Source organism: Myotis davidii, unplaced genomic scaffold (assembly GCF_000327345.1).
Source record: "Myotis davidii unplaced genomic scaffold, ASM32734v1 scaffold902, whole genome shotgun sequence".
Classification (NCBI taxonomy): Eukaryota; Metazoa; Chordata; class Mammalia; order Chiroptera; family Vespertilionidae; genus Myotis; species Myotis davidii.
Window position 1 is genome coordinate 1,135,666 of NW_006293951.1, and position 24,151 is coordinate 1,159,816.

The 24,151-nt window shown below is 38.5% G+C and overlaps 1 protein-coding gene across 1 annotated transcript in view; it reads left to right on the plus strand.

Annotated features, from left to right (window-relative positions):
* Positions 1 to 11,582: 11,582 nt before the first annotated feature.
* Positions 11,583 to 24,151, plus strand: part of LOC102771448 (sucrase-isomaltase, intestinal) — a 55,501-nt gene continuing 42,932 nt past the window's right edge. Inside the window, exons 1-3 of the mRNA XM_015566626.1 lie at positions 11,583 to 11,730; positions 12,066 to 12,162; positions 12,537 to 12,649. Of these exons, the coding sequence (XP_015422112.1) occupies positions 11,614 to 11,730; positions 12,066 to 12,162; positions 12,537 to 12,649 (327 nt within the window). The 5' untranslated portion in view covers positions 11,583 to 11,613. The remainder of the gene's footprint in view (positions 11,731 to 12,065; positions 12,163 to 12,536; positions 12,650 to 24,151) is intronic.

Genomic DNA, 24,151 nt, shown 5'->3' on the forward strand with positions numbered 1-24,151 from the left:
ACGCTGGGCCTGGGAGATCTTGTTATGTCTCGGTTTGACCATCAGATCATTTTGCTGAATTTATACAACATCTCAAATATTAATGGATTCTTTGTAAGTCAGGACAGAATGTTCCACAGCAAAACAATGCCAGTAAGTGGTCCTTTCCCATGATAGACCTAAAATAGTGTACCTAACCAAGAATGTACCTGAGCCTTCTCTCCCTGAACCTAACATTGGAAAGCTGGGTTAGAGTGAGTGATAGCGGTGACGGCACTGAATTGGAGATTCTAGTAGCTGGACATGTGTAGTTGTTTCACACACATTTGTATGCAGGATGAGGAGAGAGGACAGAACTGGGAGGAGAGGGGCTGTGCCCAGGGCTTTGGGCACATGACTGCCCATTAATTACTTCTAAGCCTGGCTTTTAGAAGTCATGGACAGCCATCCCGATTGAACATGACAAGAGATTTCATTCTACTACAGGGGAGATTGTATAAATACAAATTGTGGCCATGTTTTTTATTTTGTCGTTGCAGTTTTTCCTATTCTTAGAGATGTATCAGGAAGAAAATTAGTTCATGTATTTCCATTTCAGTGTTTCACATTTACTCTTCAGTGTTTCTTCTCTGAGTAAAACATTTCTCATCTGAATTTTTGTTTTCTTTGAAAGGATAAGTTGTTTATCTCCCTGTTTATCAACATTTGTTTTAACTGAGGAATTCCACTCATCTATAAAAATAAATATGCTTCATTTGGGTTAATAAAAGTGGTTTGTCTTATAGGGTAACATTAATCAAACGTGGTACTATATCCCTGTTTGGAAATGATATTTCCCCAATTGTAATGGATGTAGAATTTCATACTAAGGATCGTCTTCGATTCAAGGTGAGTGTAACTGATAGTCTGTATTTATCATGAACACAAACCTTGTTAATTGGAAGTTTTAAATGTCATAACATTATTTGATTGAGTACCTCACATAATATCTTATTTTGGAGGTAACTACAATTTACTATTTCACTTATTTGTAGCATTGCAATTGGATCATTTAAAAAATTAATACACTCTTTATTCTATTTAACTTGTTTTAGATTTATGATCCTAATAATAAACGATTTGAAGTTCCACTAAATATTGAATCTTCCTCAAATGTGTCTTTTGAACCCAACTATGATGTTGAATTTATAAATGATACAACCCTTCAATTCAGAGTAATAAGAAAGAAGACAGGAACCGTATTGTAAGTACTACTCACATGATTATACTCTTAGTTTTGTTCTCAGAAACAATGCAAGAAAAAGTTATGGAGAATATGGGATTAACAAGCTTAGAGTATTAGAAATATGAAGTTTAACTTAAAGCTATGTTTTAGGGTAAGATAGGGTAAGAAAATATTCATGTAGCCTCCTGTTAAATTATGTATTCAGAATTAAATTATGAGGAATTGAATTATAAACTACTTACAGCATTAAAATTCTGTGTTCCCTTTCAAAATTGAATTTAGTTGGACTGGTACATGGTACACATTCTGTTAATATCAGCTGTTATAATTTTTACTGGTTTTACTATTCATCAGCGGTGTTATTTTGGGGCATTATGATAATAAAAACACAGGCCTACTAATCTAAAGTAATATTAGTAATTTTTTATTGATTTGGGGCTTGTCATTTTTATGCAAAATAATATAGTGCCAATTTTTGCTTTGAATTTCCAGGTATATCTATGTCATCCTGACCATTCACTTCCTTTTAATATATACTGGCCTTGAATTAACATGAATTGTAATGTGGTTATACCTATACAGAAAGTAAAGCTATCCTTGGTTCAGTAACTCAGATGATCAGCTTCTGGTTCTAATAGCGCTGCAGCTTTCAATATTTATGCTGCTCACTTAGCCATTCTTATTCTATGAGGCCATGCTGAGTTCCTAAGTGTGGTGGATTTTAAATGGCCACAAATACTTTACATGTCCTCCTGGTCAAGCGATGAAGTCTGTTTCCTCACCTCTTGAATCTGGGCTGGTCCTGTTTATGCTTTGATCAACAGAATGCAAAAGAAATGACATGTAACTTCCAAGATCTGGCCTCAAGAGGCCTTACATCCTCTTGAACCATTTTTAGCATCATGTGATAAAAGTCTACATAGAAAGGGAGGCCCAGACATTACACTTAGTCCAGCCATTCCAGGTGAATCCCCTGTCTTATGAGTGAGACCTTTGTATGCCATCCAACCACAGCTAAGCTGACAGCTGGTTCCTTTCTGACCACCAGGTGCACCAATCCCAATTTATGTCCATATTAGAGGTAAGACCAAAATCATTGCCTACTAAATGTTTACACTAAATTTTGGAGTGGTTTGATATGTGGAAATTGATAACTAGGAAAATTTACTACAGTGGCACTCCCTAGAAATGGGCTGTCATTGGTAACAAAAACATAAATCATTTGTTGTTCCCTGGCTTTAGGACCCAATGACAAGCAGAGGCTGGAAAATGGTGAAGGGCTAGTGGGATGGTGAACAAACTATTAATAGGAGCTGAAAGGATGGTTACCCACATTGCTCATATCTGCCTACAATAATTTGGAAGTTAGAAAACGTATCTAATGAACTTGTGTATCTGACACAGGAGATTTCTAGGCATAATTTTGAAAATATTAATTGACCTCTTTTAACTGTGTATAATGTTATAGGAAGAGAGAAATAAACTAAACAGAAAACCATACAGATTTTAAGCAGGATTTAGAAAAAAAAACACATCAAGAGCTTTTGGATCTGTTGATTGGAATATGAAATTCCTTCTGATTCTCAGTCCTTCCAGCCAGCAAAAGACTCCCAAAGACAGAAATGGTCTTAGATAAAGATTGACAGTGTGTGACTATAAAGCCTTTTTTGAGACTATGGAAAGATTTTGTATTGTGCCTGGTAGACCCTCTCAGCTAGATAAAAGTGTCTCTCACAATCTTAAAGGCATTTTCTCACAGTGCTTTGCCCACAATAAAAGGGGCTTTTTCTCTAAAAGACCTATAGATATGGCTTTTGGGGTATAAATCATATTTATAGAAAACCCACTAAGGTTTTAAGGGCATTGTATCAGCGTGGGCTGGGAGAGTCAGAAATACCTCTGACTCTTTATGAAAAGATACCTCTGATGCTTTACTTTTTATGGCCAGTAAGTAGAATTAGACAGCTACTAGCCGTGTTTTACGATGAAGGCAGGACCTCTCAAAGCATGAAACCAGAAGCCCTGAGAAGGTCCTAAGCGTCACAAAACAATGGATTAGGAACCAATTCTTATGGACTAAAACTGGGCCTACCCCCAGAGTAGGGGCCCTAATAAAAGGTGTCTGGGTTTCAGAATTTCTGTGGACTACAAATGGCTATGTGCCTCCTAATCTTTCCTTTTGTTTTTATTAAGAATAATTATTGCAATTCTCCTATCTTTTTTCAATCATTGTGTGTTTGTGTGTGGGGTGGGGGGGGGGTGGGGGAGGAGGCAGATATTTTGTTTTTGAAAAAGGTGACTGCCCTGGAGGCACCTCATCATGACCATGAGATTATGGATGATGTTATAATGGCTTGAACCTTTTGAGAATTTTAGGAGGGACAACTATATTTGCATAGGAGTGGAATGTAAATAATTGCTGCCAGGAGGTAATCTATACTAGATTAAGATATCTATAAGGCCTTTTCAACTTTTCCCATCAGGTGGTAGAGTCTAATTCATCATCCCTGGATCTCTGCTCACCCTGTAACTTGCTAGAACTAATACTAGTAGAATGTGGCAGAAAAGCTGTTGTGTGATATCTGGTCCCCAGCCTTAAGAGATTGTACAGATTTCACTGTTGTATCCATGGAACACTTCTGTAGCATGTGCAGAAGCCTTTGATGAAAGGCCATATGGAAAGAGAAGCCCAGTTATCCTGCCTATTCCATCCATTTTAGCTGAGTTCCCAGATTAACCAGCTCTAGCCAGGCCCCAACTGGCTGCAACTGCATGAATAATTCCAGGCAAGACCAGCAGAACTGCACCAGCAATTGTGAGGAATGAGGCATTTTTAATATTCTAATTCACAAAGTTTTGGGGTGGTCTGATACATAACAATAGAAAACTGATACAATAACTTTGAACAGCTGGCTCTCGCCTGCATGTCTTGTTCACAGTGGGCGGGGTAAAAGAGAATGTGGTGGGTAACAAGCTCATGGTCAGGAATGAAAACCGGCTCAAAGCACTTGCCTCATAGAACCTGGAAGCGGTAATATAACCTTATCAGGGATAAAGCAAACATTCAAAAAGAGCACATTCACTGTAGTAGAGAGTGTAGTCTTGGGTCAGATGAACCTGGGTCCACAGCTCTGCTTTGCCACTTGGGTTGCTGTGTGAATTCAGGAAAGTAATTTAAATTCCCTTAGCTTAGCTTTTTGTTGTTGTTGTTCAGGTGGGTTTTACTAAATCTTGAATGAAATAATATAAGCAAAGCTGTGTTCTCTATAACTGGTAGTCCTTCACCCTTTATCACAGGTACATGTTTTATCTTCTTATGAACACTTGACATTTTCTTATGAATGTGTTTTGTTTGTTTTATGTGTTTATCTTCTACTAGAACAAATGATCCTTGAGGACAGGGACTCCATCTATTTATTTTACTTCAGTGTTGGGGAGCACATGAGACTTGGTTGGAAAGTTTGTAAGGAAGACATTCTGAGAAAAGGGATGTGTGTGGAAGGCCACCTGCCCTATTTATCAGAATTCTGACTTAGGGGAGTGTTGAAGACAGTGCCAGTAATTATTAGTTGACCTTTCCAAACAAGTCTGTGCACGTGCAGACCCCTGGGTGTTTACTGGAATCCTTATACTTAATCTTTTGTGTGTTCTTGCTTAAAAGACACTACAAACACATGTGTCCTTCCAAGATTACTTACCCTACTGATTGTATCTAAAAGATAAGCTTTATCTCAAACTGCTGTTATAATAAAAACCTAATGAGGCAGGCAATTGAGGCTCTCTGGTCCCTTTAGCTGGACAGCCCCTTAGTCCTCTCTTTCACAGCAAACAGTTGTGTTGGAGTAATCCATTCATCTATCAATCAGGGTCTGCTGTCAGCCCCGGCACTTCAGCATCTCTAACACATAGATTAATTGGCGCTCAATAAATACATGCCAACTTACTGGTTAATTATGAATTTGAATATACTGAAATTTCTGAACTTCTATGTATTGAGAAAGACACATACAGACAAAGTCCTCTATAATTTCATCTTTTCTCCTTATCTCTTTTATCTTTCTCCCTTTATAATGCCCTGGTTTTCTAGCCCCTTTTCTTCTTTAGACCTCTGAATCTCTATTTAAACCTTTGATGTGTTCCAATTTCATATTGTCAGCTGCCTGTCAGACAATAGGAACTTTCTTATTCGGCTAATCCTTCAACCTTACAATGTTCAAAGCTTACTTCATTCTTCCACACCCCACCCAAATTTCCCAGTTGTCCACCTTTATGCATCCTACTCCAAGCCAAACTGGACTACTGCCTTGCCATTTCTGAGATCTACCCTAAACTTTTCTTCCTTTCCACATTTATTCAGACTATTTCCTCTTTCATTTTTTAAAAAATGTATTTTTACCGATTTCAGAGAGGAACAGAGAAAGAGAGAGAGATAGAAACATCAATGATAAAAGAGAATCATTGATCAGCTGCCTCCTGCATGCCCCCCACTGGAAATTGAACCTGAAACCTGGGCATGCGCCCTGACCAGGAATCAAACTGTGACCTCTTAGTCAATAGGTTGACATTCAACTACTGAGCCACGCCGACCGGGCTATTTCCTCTTTCTTGAATGCCTTTCTCTCCTGCGTCTGCTTATCAAAATTCTCCCCAAGTGTAATCTACTTTATTCATAAAATTTGTCTGATCACACGTCCATACATGGAAGTGACCTCTCTTTCTTTGTAGTTGAAGTAGAACCAAATCTGTATTTTTCTTTAAAATCCCATACCATACTTCACATCATATTCATTTCACCTTATTACCTCCCTCTGGATTTTAATTTTCTTTATGGCAGAATCAATGTCTGGCTTATTTTTATCATTTTCATATATTCAAGCATGCAGCAAATGTTCAATAAGCAAATATCAGTGCACACTTGTCCACTATCCTGTAAGTACGTTTTAGATATGCTCAGAAATAGCGAGACATAGTTAGATTGAAATTGGAGAAATAGGGAGTTTCTTCACCTAAACTAAAGAGAATGCAGAAAGCATGTCAGGAAGGAGGTTGTGAGCAATGTTGCTGATAAGTTAAATCGGGTGAAGACTGAGAATTGGACATGGGGTTATACCAACATAGTTCATTGCTCATCTTTTTATTATTATTATTATTGTGGTAAGAACACTTAACATGATACCTACAGATTTTTAAATGTACACCACATTACTGCTGACTATAGGTGCAACGTTGTACAATCTCTGGAGCTCACTCACTGTTCCCTTTGACAAGAGCAGCTCCAGTGGCCTTGTGGCGGGGAAGGCCTCAGAGGAGTATCTTCAAGTGAGAGTGGGGAGAGAAATTGGCAAGAATGACGGTGAGCGACTGTTTTGGAAACTTTAATTTTAAGGAAGAAAGAAATGGAAAGAAATGAGGTCAGGAGAGAGGATGTCAGTTTTTTTTCCCACTTAAGGTGAGAAAAATAACAAAGTGTTTATAGTTTGATATGAAAGACAGTGTAAGAAAAAGTGGAGAGAAAGGTCGGAGTCCAGTGAATCACTAGAGGAGTTAATCTGAGGAGCACAGGCAGTTCATTCATCCTAACAGACTAGCAGGTCAAGTCAGAATACAGGGCACAGTCCACGTGGTGGGTGCTCAAGGCTTAAAACCAAATTCTTTTGAAATTGCTTAGACTGAGGCTAAAAGGAGCATCCGTGGTGTAGTCTGTTTGGCCTGTCATGCCACCTTTTAGGAAAATGGCCCAGCTGCCTGGGGTCTGGTTGTTGAGGACATGGGTATGAGTGGTGCTTTGATACCCTCTCTGGCTGAATGGGAACCTGAGGAGCCCAATTGCCCTAAGTCACCATGCTCCTGGGGGTACTGCAATTCACGTTGTGGTAAACACCTCCTTCTCTGTCTCCTTGCTCATCCCACTCCCATCAGACAGCTTGGTTGAGAGGGCTTTCTCAGGGGTCTGTGTTAGCATGCACTCAAGGGAAAGTGAATTATTGAACTTCCTATCACTCTGTATAAAACCTTTCCCATAATGGATACTCAATACATGTTGTTGCATCCTGTGTGTTCTTCAAGTACATTCACCTGGTGTTTGCTATTGGGAATAAGGAATAATAAAGAATATACTCACTATTGTCAGTAGAGCTAATTAGAACTGCAGAGAGAACAAAAGAAATGCAAAGTGAAGGTAAGAGGAGTGGAAAAGGAGATTTAAATTCTGAGAGGAAGAATGAAATAAGACTTCAGGGAGGAGTTGGTTGTAGTGAAGCCTTATTTTTGTTTAAAAGAACTATGTAAGAAAGTAAAATTCTAAAGCAGTTCTATTTCACTTTAATTTTTATCTGATCTACGCAGTTTTCTTTCATTTATAAAATATTTAAGGGCAAAGTCATATGGTATTATTCTATTTTATTTTTCATTTGGTATTATTTTAGTTGCACTAAAATTATTTTAATTTTAATTGATCAATGAGAAGGCATTTGAACAATGTATTTGAATGTCATTTTAAAACTCAATTAACATTGTTGTCATAATACTGTCTTTTTTTTTTTACTTATTGGAGTCTAGTGGTCCTAATTTTTAATGCTTAATGTAGGTAATTTCCAAATAAATAATGGAATTTGCTCCTTTATTCAGGAAGTCTTTTTCCTTCCGTTTGCCTTATTTTATAAGTATAAATATATATTATGTAATTATATGTATGATAAGTGTTCGTGAAGGGGAATGAGAAATAGGAAAGAATAATGGTTAATATGGCTTATGAAAATCTTAAGTGACTGCATATTCTCTGAATGGTGCTAACCCTTTGAGAACATTGAGAGTTACAACAAGAAGCAGAAGAGAGGTCTGACAGAGCGTACGCCCCTTAGGTCAGTTATTCCAGACCTAGAGAACTGGCGGTAGCAACTCACAACATGCCACAAACTTCTGACAATCAGCTCTTTCAAAACAACTGACATGTGATTCCATGGGTAATGATTAGGTTCCCTTTTTAAAATATATATATTTTTATTAATTTCAGAGAGGAAGGGAGAGGAAGAGATAGAAACATCAATGATGAGAGAGAATCATTGTGACTGCCTCCTGCATGCCTCCTACTGGGGATCAAGCCACAACCCAAGCATGTGCCCTGGCAGGGAATTGAACCATGACCTCCTGGTTTATAGGTTGATGCTCAACTGCAAAGATGGGCCTTTTTTTTTCCTAAATAAAAGGGTATAAGTGTATCTATATATGTAAATGCCTAAGTGACCAGTCACTATGATGCGCACTGACTACCAGGAGGAAGCGCTCAATGCAGGAGCTGCTCCCTGGTGGTCAGTGGGCTCCCACAGGGGGAGCGCCTCTCAGCTGACCACGGCATGTGCCAGACGCCTGGCTGGTGAGCGCTGCTGCAGCGCATGAGCCTCTCCTGATCGGGACTGACTGGGCGCGAGCCCCCTGCAGGTGCAGCGGGGCCGGGATGAGCGGAAGCGGTGCAGCCGCCTGCAGCAGCCCGATCCCTACAGGCCACACCGAGGGAACCACAGGTGCACGGATTTGTGCACCAGGCCTCTAGTATTTAATAAAATATATATAGGAGAATTGCATCTCAGGTTTGTGGTTACAACTAATGAGACCTGTAGCAGGTTGTCCTTAGTTCTGCTTGCCTTATATAAGTAAATGACACTTTAGATAAACCCAGGAAAACCAGGTGCTTCTATAAACAGTAGCATAGACTAGTTTTGGAAGAATCATTGACAGCATACTACTAAAGCTTAAGCAATACCATTCTTTACAGAGAAAAGTCAAGGCCAAAGGGTTTTTCTTAAATTACATTTTCTGAGAGGTAAAGTAACCTTTAGGTTTTTGGCAAATTGAGCTTGAAAATAATTCCTTACCTCTAAGGAATGGTTAGTGTTTCTTAGAGATAGGTTCCTTTATGGTTAAAGCTGCTGGGAAAATGCTGAAATGCTTCCCTGGTAGTTAATAGCTATTCCCTGAGCTGGTCCCGTGTCCCTCCTGCTGTTCTGTCACCCTCCTTTGCTCTCAACCAGGACCCCACACGTCTCCCTCAGTTCTTGCAAAGACCCGTCCTCTGGGGGGGTCTTCAGCTCTCTGCATCACAGGGATTCTGATATCTTACCCTGTGCTGAGCTAATTTTTAATTATTTTGAATATAATCCTTTTGTATAGTCTTTCTGAATGGTTTCTTTAGGAATTGTTAAGTGCTATTAATATTTTTATACAATCTTTGAGGCAGATGCTTAATAGTCAAAATAAGAGCACATTTTCCACTGTCATTAATTTTTTAAAACAATCTTTGAGGTAAATGATTGCTACTGATATGATTTAGTTACTTAGAAAGTAACTAATGGTAGCATGTTGGTCTTTATTTTATGTCTTTGTGGCTAGGTGAAACTTTCAGTGAACTTTTAGGAAATTATACTTTGAGGTTTTGATAAGAGAAAAAATGAGAGAAATCTTACTCTGAGGCTTCCGATGACCTGAAAAATTAAATGCGTGTTCTTGTTTATTAGGGTCTGAAAACCCTGTATTCAAATAAGAACACAAGAAAAAAAGATAATAAAGGCTTTTCCCATGGGAAACAGATTTGATACATGCCATTACTCTTCACACACAGAACTTACCTGCTCACCGTACTTCCCTGGACCTGCACCTTCTCAGGCTGGGATATGTGCCCTGTTCTGCCCCTGTATCAGCATGGACTGGTTTATCAACATGTATCCCGTTGTGTTGTAGCTACCTAGTTGTTCCGGACCCTCATTCCTCTATGTATTTCTCCAGTGTCCAGTGCTGGGCACTCAGGAAATCATCCTTGAACGAGAGGGAGAGGGGGAAAGCGGGGAGAGAGAGAACTAAAAAAGCAACAAGTTCCAGCAAACAGTTCAGTGTGGCTACAAGCAGCAGTCTCCTCCAGGGTGTGAGGAAGTCTCCTCTGGCCGGGAACCTCGGAGCACGTGCCTCCCCTGGGAGCAGGACTGGGAACCGGAGGGCAGTAGAGGCTGTGATGAGGTAGTGGGTTCGGAGCAGCATGGGGCCCCTCACCTGTGGCTGTGTGCTGTCACGGCCTCCACTACCACTCTCTCCTTTTCCGTGGTAGGTGCCTTAACCCTGGCTCTCACAATGTAAACGGGTGTTCTTGAACAAAAGGCTTCTTTCATCCTTTACCTTTGGGAAATGTCAGTGCAGCAGTCAGCTCTCAGAGATCCGGTCTGCATTGCCACTTATTCAAAACTCTGAAAAAGTCTTAAAAGAATCTAGCTCAGTTTGGGTGACCCAACGTTTCCCAAGTTTTGTCTGAACACAGACCACTTTTATTTCAAGAAAGACCTACTTTCATCTCAACAGATAGAAAACTGCACAAAAATTTGAGCACCAAAACTGACTGAATCCTGGCACTATTATTTGGGTAATTTTAGGCAAGTTATGTAACTTTATTCTTTCTGTGTCTCAGTTTCTTTTTTAAAAAAGTCATTATTAAAAATATATTATTTTATTTTCTTTTTTCCCATCATCATTTATCACCCCTTTCCCCCTCCACCACATTCACCACACTGTTCAAGTTTCAGAATTCTTTTCTTTTTTTCTCAATCCCTCCCTGCTAGCTCTCTCCCCAGAGGTGTCTACCTGCTCTCTATCAATGAGTTTGTCTCTATTTTGCTTGTTAGTTCAGTTTGTTCATTAGATTCCACATAGGAGTGAAATCATATGGTACTTGTCCTTTTCTAACTGGCTTATTTTTCTTAGCATAATGTTCTCCAGGTCCATCCATGCTGTTGCAAAGGATAAACTTTTCTTCTTTTTTATGGCTGAGTAGTATTCCCTTGTGTAAATACACCACAGCTGTTTTATCCACTCATCCACTGATGGTCACTTTGATTGTTTCTAAATCTTGGCTATTGTATACAACCCTGAAATGAACATAGGGGTGTTGTTTTGTTGTTGTTGTTGTGTGTGTATGTAAATAAATTCCCAGAAGTGGAATTGCTGGGTCACAAGGCAGTTCCATGTTTAATTTTTTGAGATAACACCATACTGCTTTCCACAGTGGCTGCACCAGTCTGCATTCTTCATTTTAAAAAAAGGCATAATAGTGCCTTCCCACGGGAATATTGTGAGTATTAAATGAAATGCCAAATATATTACACCCAACATTTAGCAAATACTCAACAAACATGAATTGCCATTTCCTCAGATCCCTCACATCCCGTCTTTATTATCTCATCCCCCTTTAAGCTAGCTTTGCAGGATTTTTTTTGACAGGAATTTAATGGAGAAAAGAGTTTTTATCAAAGTTTTATAAAAGCTTTTATTAAAAAAAAGCCACCCAGTCACTGTCTTTCTGCTTCTCTGTCTGGCACAGGTGGGAAACGACTCTTGGAGGCCTGATATTTTCTAACCAGTACCTACAATTGATGACCTCTGTCCCATCAACTTCCATCTACGGATTTGGTGAACATGAACATCCGTCCTTTAAGCATGACATGAATTATGTTCGATATGGAATGTTTGCCAGAGATCAGTCACCAGTGGTAATGTGTGGCTATAGATTCTTAATATTAGAAATCTGACTTATGGAAAGGGAAAAAGAGAATGAATGCTAAGAATGATTTTCTATAAGGTCCTATAAACCTACTCTCAGAAATAATTTGGGTTTATACTTAATTGGTGATAATGGCAAGTTTGAAATTGACATCCACTCAGGTTTTCACCAGTTTGACTTTTACCCTCACTAAATATATGACACTTTTGTTTTCTTTTTTTCTTTTTTTTTTTTTTGACATGTCAGTAATTGCTACTGGATCTCATTGAGATAGGAAAATTAAATTGTAATTCATGAAAAACCATATTTCTGTTTGTGTTGCAGGCACTTAGCAATCTCTATGGAGTTCATCCTTTTTATATGTGCATTGAGAAAGACTTTAATGCTCATGGTGTCCTCCTCTTGAATTCCAATGCCCAAGGTAATGTGGTCGTCTGGTTAAATCATAAAGAAGCCAGTGCACAACTTAAATGCTGCTTTTTCCCTTTTCTCCCCTTAAAAAATGCTTATTAATTAAAATAACATAGAGTGAGAGATTGTCTATAATTTAATATTTTGTTTCAAAATGGAAAGGTTTTAGTGAACCACATACAGTCATCCTAATAGATTGCAGAATTCTATTAAGACACAGTACTATAGAAATCAGAAGTCCTTCAACAAGCAATGTTAGAAATTTCAGTGTCTAATATTAGATAGACAACCTAAGTAGCATCTAAATGGCAGAAATATTAAAATAGTGATCTCTGCCATTTATATTATTTGTACTTATTCTCTATTTTGCTTTGTTCTTTCCAGATGTCACTCTGAGCCCATCTCCTTCTTTAACATTCAGGACCATTGGAGGAATCCTTGATTTCTATATGTTTCTTGGCCCCACTCCTGAAAATGTTATCCAGCAGTACACAGAGGTGAGTACAGCACAGCAATTCATATTCAAATTTTCTTTGTCCTGGCTGTGAGGGAAGGGGGAGCAATTAGCAACTAGTCTTTAGTCTTCCAATCTCCTAGCTGTTTCCACATTTAGGTAAAGGCTTCTGACTTGGTTACCATTTCATCTCAGCTCCATTACTTCTGATCCATCATACCCTACGCCACTTCACTCTCTCCCAAAGAGTTCATCAGCCAGCCACTTGATTCTCTGGGATCCAATAGAACTGGGTGTTGAGGAGTCAATGTTTGGAGGAAAACCTCCTGATGGGACAGAACTCCTGGGGAATGTGCAGTAGTGACCTTGGTTTATCATCCATACTCAACCTTTCTTTTTGCCATCCTTCTAGTTCAGAGGTGGGGATCCTTTTTTGCCGTGGGCCATTTGGATATTTATAACATCATTCATGAACCATGCAAGAGTATCAACTTAAAAATCTGCCTGCTATATTTGGTGAAACATTTAATGCCTTGGCAGGGCCAGACAAATTATATACGGTCTGTGGGCTGGACATTCCCCGCCCTTGTTCTACATCTTTCCTTTCTAGATCTAGGTGGAGATACTCCACCTCTGTCCCCTGGCCCTACATCTACCAGCCATTTGGTACACAAATGTAGCCAAGGTACAATGCCAATTGGTTGCTCATCCCCCATCACACATCATTCCTCAAATGATCTCCCCAGGGTGAGCTACTCAAATACTACCAAAATCCACAGGGATGTCTGCAGTTTCTAACAGGAAACTTGCTAACCCTGAAAAACTATCTAACAAAATAATTGTAGGTGTTAGAGTAGGTGGATGGGAAAGGCAGGGTGAATGTGTTTTGGTCCAGGGGAGGGTCTTAGCAGAGCCATTTAAATACTAATTACTAGAATGCCTTTTGTTATGGCTGTCACTGCATCTGATAAGCAGGACATTCAAAATGCAAAGACAAGGCCTTTGTTGGACAATCATGGGAAGAGAAAGGGGACCTGTCCCATCAGATTTTCTCCCTTCTCCTGGAGATCAGAAAGTGCCTGAGGGGGGTTCCTGGGCCCAGCTGGAAATAGGCTTGCACCAAATTTTGTGGTTTCAAGGGATTCCATAAAGATGCATCAGTTCTCTTTTCCAAAGTCTACAGAAGCTTCATCAAGGGGTTTAGAAAAGATGGGATTGAGAATGGAGACAAGAGGGGGGTTGAGGAGAGAGCTGCTTAAAGCTGAAAGTGACGCCATCCTCCTTTTCTTGTTGCTTGCTTATTTCTGTCCTCCTTTGTCCCAGGGGACACCTACAGCAGGGGTCCCCTCGGCCTAGAACAGCTTTGGTTTGATTCTCAAAGCCTTTCAAATCACTAGCAAAGGATGTGACAAAAATGAAGCTTGGGAGTTTGACTGACCGGGAGTCAATCGCTCACTATGTTGTGAACTGACTACCAGGGGGCGGCATGGAATGAAAGAAGGCCCCGGCCAGCAGCCAGCAGCCACTAGGGACCCTACCCGAGCACAGATTTTGTTCACTGGGCCTCTAGTTGTTGATAATATAAACCTCCCTTAGCCCACTTAGTACTCTAGGAGAGTTATATACATCTGCATAGCTTAGATTTCTAGTAAGAACACTCCTACAGAGGGCCAGGGTCTGAATCCTGTCTACTTTGATGTGCTACAAAAGTTAATCCCATTTACCTTGTCTCCTGAGCAATCTCTCCCTTCTTTGAAGAACCGGCCCAAACTGACAGCTTAAAAGAAATAAACTTTTCTCTTTCATCTTAATATATACACCCGAGCACAGATTTTGTTCACTGGGCCTCTAGTTGTTGATAATATAAACCTCCCTTAGCCCACTTAGTACTCTAGGAGAGTTATATACATCTGCATAGCTTAGATTTCTAGTAAGAACACTCCTACAGAGGGCCAGGGTTTGAATCCTGTCTACTTTGATGTGCTGTGTGATCTTGGGCAACTCCTTAACCTTCCTGTGCCTCTCACTTCCTGCATCTGTAACATAACATCTGTAACGTAGGGATCATTGTAGTATCTACCTCATATGATTGCTGTAAGAATCAAATGTGATAATAAACATAAGATGCATTTAATCACCCATGAAGCTCCAAAAAATTCCATATCACGGACACTTATTTTGTTAGATTTCTCTGAAGCTGCTGATTGCTGTCTTTGAAATCCACTTGCTAAGCTTTTGAAACAGTATTTTCTGGTTTACCTATCCCTCTCTAGCTTCTTTTTCTTAATCTCCTGATAAATGTTTTATTCACTCAATCAGTGTCAGTATTCCTCAGCGTTCTGCATTCTTCAAGAGCAGCTTTTCAGCAATGGCATCGCCTACTATGCATGCACTGATGAGTCACACGCTCTATCTCCAGTCCAAAGCTTTTTCATGAACTCCAGCATATTTATTTTGGCCTATTGAAAATGTTTACTTCACATTCCACAACCATCACAACGTATTCTATACAGAATTAATAATCTCTTTCTAAACTTCTTACTTCAACTAGATCTTCCCGTTACCATTTTCTGAGTTAACAGAATTACCGAGAACCCAGTCATCCAAGCAAGAAACTGAAAAACTATCTTCTTCTCGCTCCTTCATTGCCTGACAGCCCATGAATTGATTCTGTCCTTTTATTTTGTCTCTGGCGCTCTTGCCTTAATGAGCTTTCATCTTTCTCCTTGGAAGGTTATACTTACTAGAGAACTGGTTTTCTTACTTCCTGTTTGGTTTTCCTACAAACCATTCTTCATTCATACTTTTGTCAGAAGGATACTTCTAAAAGGTTAACCCTATCTTTCACTCCTCTGTTAAACATCTAACCATTATCTAAAGCAGTGGTTCTCAACCTTCCTAATGCCATGACCCTTTAATACAGTTCCTCAGCTTGTGGTGACCGCCAATTTCACTGTTACAAATTGAACATAATCAAAGCATAGTGAATAGTCACAAAAACAATATGTAATTATATATGTGTTTTTCGATGGTCTTAGGCAACCCCTGTGAAAGAGTCGTTTGACCCCCCAAAGGGGTCGTGACCCACAGGTTGAGAACCGCTGATCTAAAGCGTCATTGGCAACTTAAAAATATATGTATTGCAAAACACATATGTAATTTTAAAAATCTAAAGGATAAAACATCTAAATTAATTTGCATGGCATATGCAGGCTTTTAATTAACTGCTTCCATTCTGTATCTACACCATCATCTCCCATCAACTTCTTTTCAAAGTCTGTACTACAGCCCTACTGAAAATGTTCAAGGTCTGCTCTGTTCTTAGCATACATGCTTTCCCTTTGCTTGGAAAAATGCCCATCTCATCACCTTGGTGATCGGCTTGCTCTTTGCACCACGTTTTCTGTGAAATCTTTCTCCTACTGTTGATGATCTACACTCCCACTCTACATGCATCCTTCCTAGTTCACACACAGTATGAATGGAAGCTTTGTTATCTAGAGACTTCTAGTCCTGCCTTTCCAACCAGTCCTGGTCCTCTCTCCAAACCTATGAAATCAGGTTTTATGGAATTTATCCTTGGCTGGCATAATGAAGAGCCCTGTTTGAATCAGTTTTTTATTTTCTTAATTTTAACCCATGTTCCGAGAAATTTATTTTTATTGCTTTGGGTATAATTTACAAATCTACTTTTTTCTAACAAACATTCAAAGCCACATGAAATTAAATTATTGGTAGTTATTTATATTATTTTTATAATGCTAACCCCCCAACGAAATTAATCTTAAGGAAAGGAGACTATGTACAATTTCAGTTAATTAACTTACTAATTAATTTACATTCTTTAATTAGTTTTTCTTTATTCTTTAGCCATAACACAAATGACTTAACAACTTTCTAGCATGCTGGGACACTAAAAAAAATCTTTATTTACATAGTTAGAAAAAACATCTACATTTCCAAATAAGCATGCCTTTGTGACTATTCTGGATTGTTTAAAATGAGGTCAATGAATGTATTTCTGAATAAGTTTATTTTCAATTACACATTACTATGGAAATTTGTTCTCCATGTAAAAGTGTCAAATGATGCAGAAGTATACCCCAAATCCTCCTGCCTGTAGCTGTAACAACCACTTTTAATAGTTTTCCGAATATTCCTCTAGAAATTTGCTATGAATTTATACACATATATTTATATTTTCCACTCATGTATGAGTAGAATAATGCTAGAACTATTTATTTTTGTGAGGTGGCCTTTTAATTTACCTCTGTGTTAGAGATCTTTCCATATGAGTACTTAATAAAATCTATATAATCTTTTTAGGACATAATTTTTTTAGAGCAGTTTTAGGTCCATAACAAAATTGGGAGGAAGTTACAGAGATTTCCCATACCTCCTACCTCCCCACATGCATAGCCTCCCCCATCATAAACATCACTCACTAAAATGGCACGTTTGTTACCAAGGATGAGCCTACATTGGCACAACATAATCACTGATGCCCATAGTTTACCTTAGGATTCACTCTTGGTGTTGTACATCCTATGGGTTTGGACAAATGCATATTGATATATATACTTATTATTATAATATTATACAGAGTATTTTCGTTGCCCTGAAAATCTTCTCTTGTCTGCCTGTTTATTCCCATCCTCCATCAGCAGTCATGTCTCCATAGTTTTTCCTTTTTCAGAATGTCATATAGTTAGATACAGTATGTATGTACTAGCCTTTTCAGATTGGCCCCTTTCGTTTGGTGATGTACATTTGAGATGTCTCCATGCCTTTTTGTAGCTTAATAACTTATTTATTTTTAGCACTGAATAATCTTCTACTTTCTGGATGTACCAAAGCTTATTATTCATCTACTGGACACATTGGTTGTTCCAAATGTTGGCAATTGTGAATTAAGTCACTATAAATATCTCTATGCAGGTTTTTGTGTGGACATAAATTATAACCTCTTTTGGGTAAATACTAGGAAGCACAACTGCTGGATCATATGGGAAGAGAATATTCAGTTTAGTAAGAAATTGCCACACTGACTTCCAAACTGGCCTCCAAACCAGCAATGAATGAGAGTTTCGGTGGCTCTCTAGCCCAGGGATGGCGAACCTTTTGAGCTCGGCGTGTCAGCATTTTGAAAAACCCTAACTTAACTCTGGTGCCGTGTCACATATATAAATTTTTTGATATTGGCAACTATAGTAAAACAAAGACTTATATTTTTGATATTTATTTTATATATTTAAATGCCATTTAACAAAGAAAAATCAACCCAAAAAATGAGTTCGTGTGTCATAGGTTCGCCATCACTGCTGTAGCCTCACCAGCATTTGAAGTTGTCATTGTTCCAGGTTTTGGGCATTCTAATAGATGTGCAGTGATGTCTCTTGCTGACTTAATTTAGATTTCCCTGATGACATATGATGTGGAATGTATTTCAGGGACTTATTTGCCATCTGTATTATCTGGTGAGGTGTCTTCTAAGGTCTTTGGACCATTTTTTTTAATCCTGTTGTTTGCTTTTCTTACTGTTGAGTTTTAAGAGCTCTTTGGATATTTTGGTAACTGTCCTTTATCAGATGTGTGTTTTGCAAATATTTTCTCCCAGTCTGTGACTTGTCTTCTAATTCACTTGACATTGCCTTTTGCAAAGCAGGACTTTTTAATGTTAATGAAATCCAGCTTACCAATTATTTCTTTCATGGATCGTGCCTTTGATGTTATATCTTCCTTCTTTTTAAAAGCTGTACCAGCTGACATTTTAATGTGTTCCTATTGTAGAGAGCGGCGCAACAAACACCCTTGTTCAAATGTCTTGGGCACATGCACGCTTCCGCAGGATATGTGGTGAAATGCATGAGTGCAGGACATGGCTATTTAACGTTTTGATAGCTATTGCTAATATCCCTTCACAAAGAGAAAGACTATTAATTTTCATTTGTGTCTAGAATACAAAGGGTAGGAAATGGACTTTAAGACACTGAAGTTTGTTGGTGGCAGGAGCACTGGGTTCAAGCATCAGAAGAACTGGCTCCTACCCGCCCCCCCCCCTTGGGTGCTCTAATTAGCTCTGTGACATGGCATGAATCACTTAACCTTCCTGTCTCCCTGGGTCCTTTAAACTCCCCAAATCCTACTAGCTACAGCATCTAACCCTGGCTTTCAAACATATAGTAGAATTCAACAGGTTTAACATGCAGTTTATGAAGACTGCCTTTTCTAAACCAATGTGATAAATCTGCCTGCCTGCATTCTGGTAGAAGGGAGCCAAGTGCAGCGAGAAACTAAGACGTGCAAGACGCACTCAGGTTCTCAGAAGCCAGGTCTGCGCTGGGTGTCCTGCCCCCAGGGCTGCTTTGGCTCAGAGCCCTGCTTTCGGCTGAAGGTCTGAAGCTGGGAATGAGTCCAGGCAGCAGCAGATAATCAGAAATTGAGGAGCAGGGCCAAGGTGCGGCGTGCGTCCACTCGACAAGCTTTCTGAGAGAAAATGCTGTGTGGCCCGACTAACCGGTTTCTCAGTATTCACAGGTGGAGATTTTCCGTATAAAATTTTCCATAATTCAAGAGTTTTATTTCTCACACTGGTGCCAGCACAGGGTTCAACCAGTGACTCCAGTAAACACTGTCTTTAACCAGCATTACTAATACCACTGTAAAAGTTTGCTTGTTTTAAATACAATAGCACCGCAAGGTGGTACAGATAAAATCAACTCAGGGGAACCTGATCCCAGGTATTGATAGAAAAGTGAGAAAGTGAATAGAAGGTCAACCGCATGTAATTTTAAAAAAATTCAAACTGGAATTCTGAGATGAAACTGAAAGATTGCGGTGATGCCAGCGATGCCGGCTATTTCTAGGACGCTGCTTCTTCGGTGCTGCTGCACATTAGAAGCTACTGATTTTGAGACAAATTGGCATGAGGTGGAAGGTGGAGGGATGTGGGGAGGGACTCCCAGAGATTCTGATTTAATTGACCTGGGGACTGGCCTGGCACTAGGATTTTACAAATCTCTCCAGGAGATTCTAATGCTCACACCAGAGAGCCAGAGTTCCAGCCTTGTGCTACCCTGTGTGGTAGCCACCAGCCCCATGTGGCACAGACTCTTGGAAACGCACCCAGATCAACTGGAGACAGGCTCAAAGCCTTCGTGTAGGAAAAGAAAGTGACATTGCTAATTAATATGTTATTCATATATTATTCATATTTTAATGTCAATAGTACATATTACACATTAATTTAATAGTATATTAATACCACTTATTAACATTATATTAACAGGATTAATAACGCTATTATATTGATCATTACATGTTCATAACAATAAAATTCTCTTTTATATGACTTGCATGTTGAAGTGATATTGTGAGTTCAGATATAGTGAGTTCAATAAATTATATTACTAAAATTAAATTAAATTTTACCCGTTTCCTCTTACTTTTAAAAATGTGGTACTAGCCCTTGATGGTTTGGCTCAGTGGAAAGAGCGTTGGCCCGAGGACTGAAGGGTCCCAGGTTTGATTCCGGTCAAGGGCACATGCCTGGGTTGCAGGCTTGATACCCAGTATGGGGCGTGCAGGAGGCAGATGATCAATGATTCTCTCCCATCATTGATGTTTCTATCTCTCTCTCCCTCTCCCTTCCTCTCTGAAATCAATAAAAATACATTTTAAAAACTGTGGTACTAGACATTTTAAAATGACCAATGTGGATTATATTTGTGGCATGCATTATGTTGCTATGGGACAGTGCTGGGTGCCATTGGCCCAGGCAAGATCTCTGATGCTGCAATATGTTCGCATGTTGGGAAGATCCAGGACACTAGTTATAAGAGGGGGAGGGGCCCACTTTATGTTTGAGGCCATTTCTTTTTCTCATAACCACAGAAGTAGTTTTCCAAATAAGATTTAGTCTTTTACAGCATTACTAATATAATTGTCAATCTAATGTCATCTATAAACTCTTCTTTTCCCTGTTGTAATGTCAAGGTAAATTCATCAAAATGTGTGTGTGTTTTTAAAAATAAGCTTAAATATTGCAAAGAGATTATTCTCAGAGTCCTTTCCTATGGCTAAAGCTCTCTATAAAATCGCTGACTTCCTCTGGAGAATATAATGGCTGTGGAAAGAAATTCACTGGCTTCGCCAAAGAGGAAGAAAAATCTTCTGATCTTGAGTCCTAGGGCATCAAATGGTCTTTTTTTTTCCCCATAAAATTTTTATACCAAAGAAGAATTTGAGAGGCATAATAATAGTCAATATTGAACCAATCTACTAGAACTTTCATCTCGCCATTTTTCTTAATAGTCAGTCCTGTTTTCTAGCAGTGAGAAAGCCAGAAAGCAACATTTTCTAAAAACGAACTTCCAGATTTCTTATCCAGATAAATCTAAAATTTATCTGGATAAGAAATCTGTGAATGAAATCCCCTTTTTTGTTAGATAATTAGTGCATTGCTTTGTAAAGTTTGAAATTTTAATAAATTTTATCTTGTCCTAAGCCTTTGTTCCTGTCAGCTATGTTCCGTGATGTGTATGAAAAAGGTGTAAGTTCTCTCTGCCCTTTACATTCCTTTCTAGCTGTGCTTTCCTCTCCTTTCAATAGCTCTTGAACTAGAAAATGAGGAAAGGCAGAAAGCACATTGTTTTGGGAGAGAATGTACTATTGTCTGTGTTTCCAGTTCTATAGTTCTAAAAATTGCCTAGCCTTATAAAATGGAAGCTATAGTTCACATTTAGGTGCAGAATTGAAGGGCCACCAAATTGCTGAATTTTGTGACAACAAGGAAAAATTCTTCCAGGGATTGTTTGAAATGGTCCACTTTGCTCTATGGTCACCAAGAAAATCATTGTTAAAGACATCATGCAGACTTTAGAAAACCAAAAGTAAATGAAGCCCATGGCAGTATATCAGTTTGACGGGTCGGTCCCCTGAGTAATTTTGATTTGGGGTCTTTTTGTTTTACAGACATGATCCTGGAAAGATCTGACCTTGGAAAGCTTAGGTATCAAAAGTCTTAGAGTTTTAACAGATTAGACTTCAAGATTCCCTTTGAACCTTGCTTTTTAAATGGCTACATGGACAATATTAAACTTTATTGGCATATACCTATTAGTAAGTTAGATTTTCTGACATGTTTACAGTGTCTATCCTACTCCCCCATGTTTATTCTTCTTTTCATTTTTTGGTATCTATGTATCTCAAGAATATCTGAGTCTCCCATATGCCTCAGTTTTGTGTGAGCTTACAGGGAGCGTTTGGGATTTTCTGAGAAGACAAATCCTAGACAGTTCAATGTTAGCTTCAGACAGGACTCAGGTGTTGAATCTTTGCTTTTCTCTATATGACTCCCAAGGATTTGGTCAATTGATGAGCTTTAACTTTCTTAATCTTTAAAATTCAGTTTATCACTTTCCCTTACATAGTTTTCCTCAAGATTAAAGGTATCTCTCTGTCTAGGTAGGGTTATATATACAGTAGGCCAATGAGTGACGACTCTCATTCTTATTCTGAGGTGGTCCATGTTTGTCAGAAATGCAGAGGATAATGTATTTGTTTGTTTTTGGGGGTTCTTTTTTGTTTTGTTTTGTTTTGCCTGATGACACTGCAGTGTATAAGAGAGATACAGTTGAGTGTAGAACACTTTCCCTGAAGCTAACTCCCTAAATTTAACTCCTGTTTCTGTCCCTTACTGTTTGTGTAATGTTGGGCAAGTTGTTTAATCTCTTGGCCTCAGTTTTCTCACCTGCAAAATGAATTATTCATAGTACCTACCTGATAAAATTATTGTAACTATTAAAAGTTAGTACATATGAAGATTCTAGAACACAGTTCTTAACATATAGAAAAGCTATATAAGCATATATTCATCCTGGCACATCTAGGTACTTATTAAATGTATTATTATATAGTTGGGTCATGGCCAGAGACAGCTGTTAAAGTGACAGTTTTGGGGGGTGGGGGGACGCGGGGAAGAGAAGAAAGGCTTTTGAATTTCCTTTGGACACCAAATGTACTGGGTTATGACTGGTCAGTAATACATGGATTAGAATGATGAGTTTGTGTTACCAAAATTATGGAAATAATCCAACTGGCATTCTCCAGACACTTTAACATGTATTTTATGAGTTGTTGCATATAAAAACTTAGGAAATATTCAGGACAGGCATTACTATCTCCATTTTAAAATTGAAGACACTGAGCTTGATGAAGTTGAATTGAGTTGCCTAGGAACACAAAATAGAGAGCCACGTAATCATGGCTTCCAAATTTAGTTATTTTTATCTTCCAATTTTGGTTATTTTTATCACTAGATCATACTTACTACATATAAAATGGTGTTGGTAAATGGCCATAAGTATTTTTGTGGATTTTCCAACATGTTTATTTAACTTCACAGTTTTAATTTCTTCCCCAAGGAAACTTCTATACAATCTATACTGATATATGTTTGAAAAGATTTTAAGTATTGACATCTTTAATACTGTCAACAATAAATAAATTTAAAATATATATGTAAATAAAATAAAATGAAAATATTTTAAGTAGTAGGTCTTTAAAACTATAGCTTTAAATTTTGAAGAAATTGTTAGGGACATTTCTATCACATGAAGTTTTTGTAAGCAAAGCTCTTGGGAATGTGTTTTGTTTGTTTCTTTTCCCCAAAAATATATAACCTTCAGGTAATGGATGTTGATATATTCTAGGTGCCTCTAAAAATCTGTTTTAAATTACAAAAGGTTATTGTTTCTCTGAAGCCACATTGACCTCAAGGATAATGACATTTTTATTTTGCATGGCATTGACAATACTTAATTTTCACCTTCATTTGAGAATTTGCATAGTAATGCACAAATTATATTAGTATTCTTTTCATCTTCCAGGAGCAATTCATTAAATATGTTTAAGAAAGGATTTCCTCTTCTTTAAGTTTCAAGATCTTTAGGTTAGGTTTATGCCGGGGTTCTTGTCCCAGCATCAAGAAGGGTTCAGGAAATCTGGAGAAGGCTGTGCATAGATTTTAAATAAGAGTCCAGAGACAAAAGATAATTTTGAAAGGCATTAGGCGTCAGAGGAGCTTAGCTAAAGGAGCCGAGTTCTAAGGTCTTAAGTCTTAGGTCTAAGCAGACCTTAGGTTCATCCTCGTCCCTAGGACCGCATGCTTTTTTTTTTTTTTTTTTTTTTTTTTTTTTTTTTTTTTTTGCTGATCTTGGAAAAGTTTTTTTTTTATTTGTTATTTTTTTTATTTTTTTTAATTTTAATATGTTTTTTATTGATTAAGATATTACATATGTGTCCCTGTCACCACATCCCCCCCCACCCCCTTGTCCCTGTCCATTGGTTAGGCCTCTATGCCTGCATGTATGTCCTTTGGTTGCTCTTTCCCCCTTACCCCCACCCTCCCCTACCCTCCCTCCAAAGCCTGACAGTCCAATCAATGCCTCTCCGTCTCTGGATCAGTCCTTGTTCATCAGTTTATGTTGTTCCTTATATTCCACAAATGAGTGAGTTCATGTGGTATTTATCTGCTCTCCAGTTC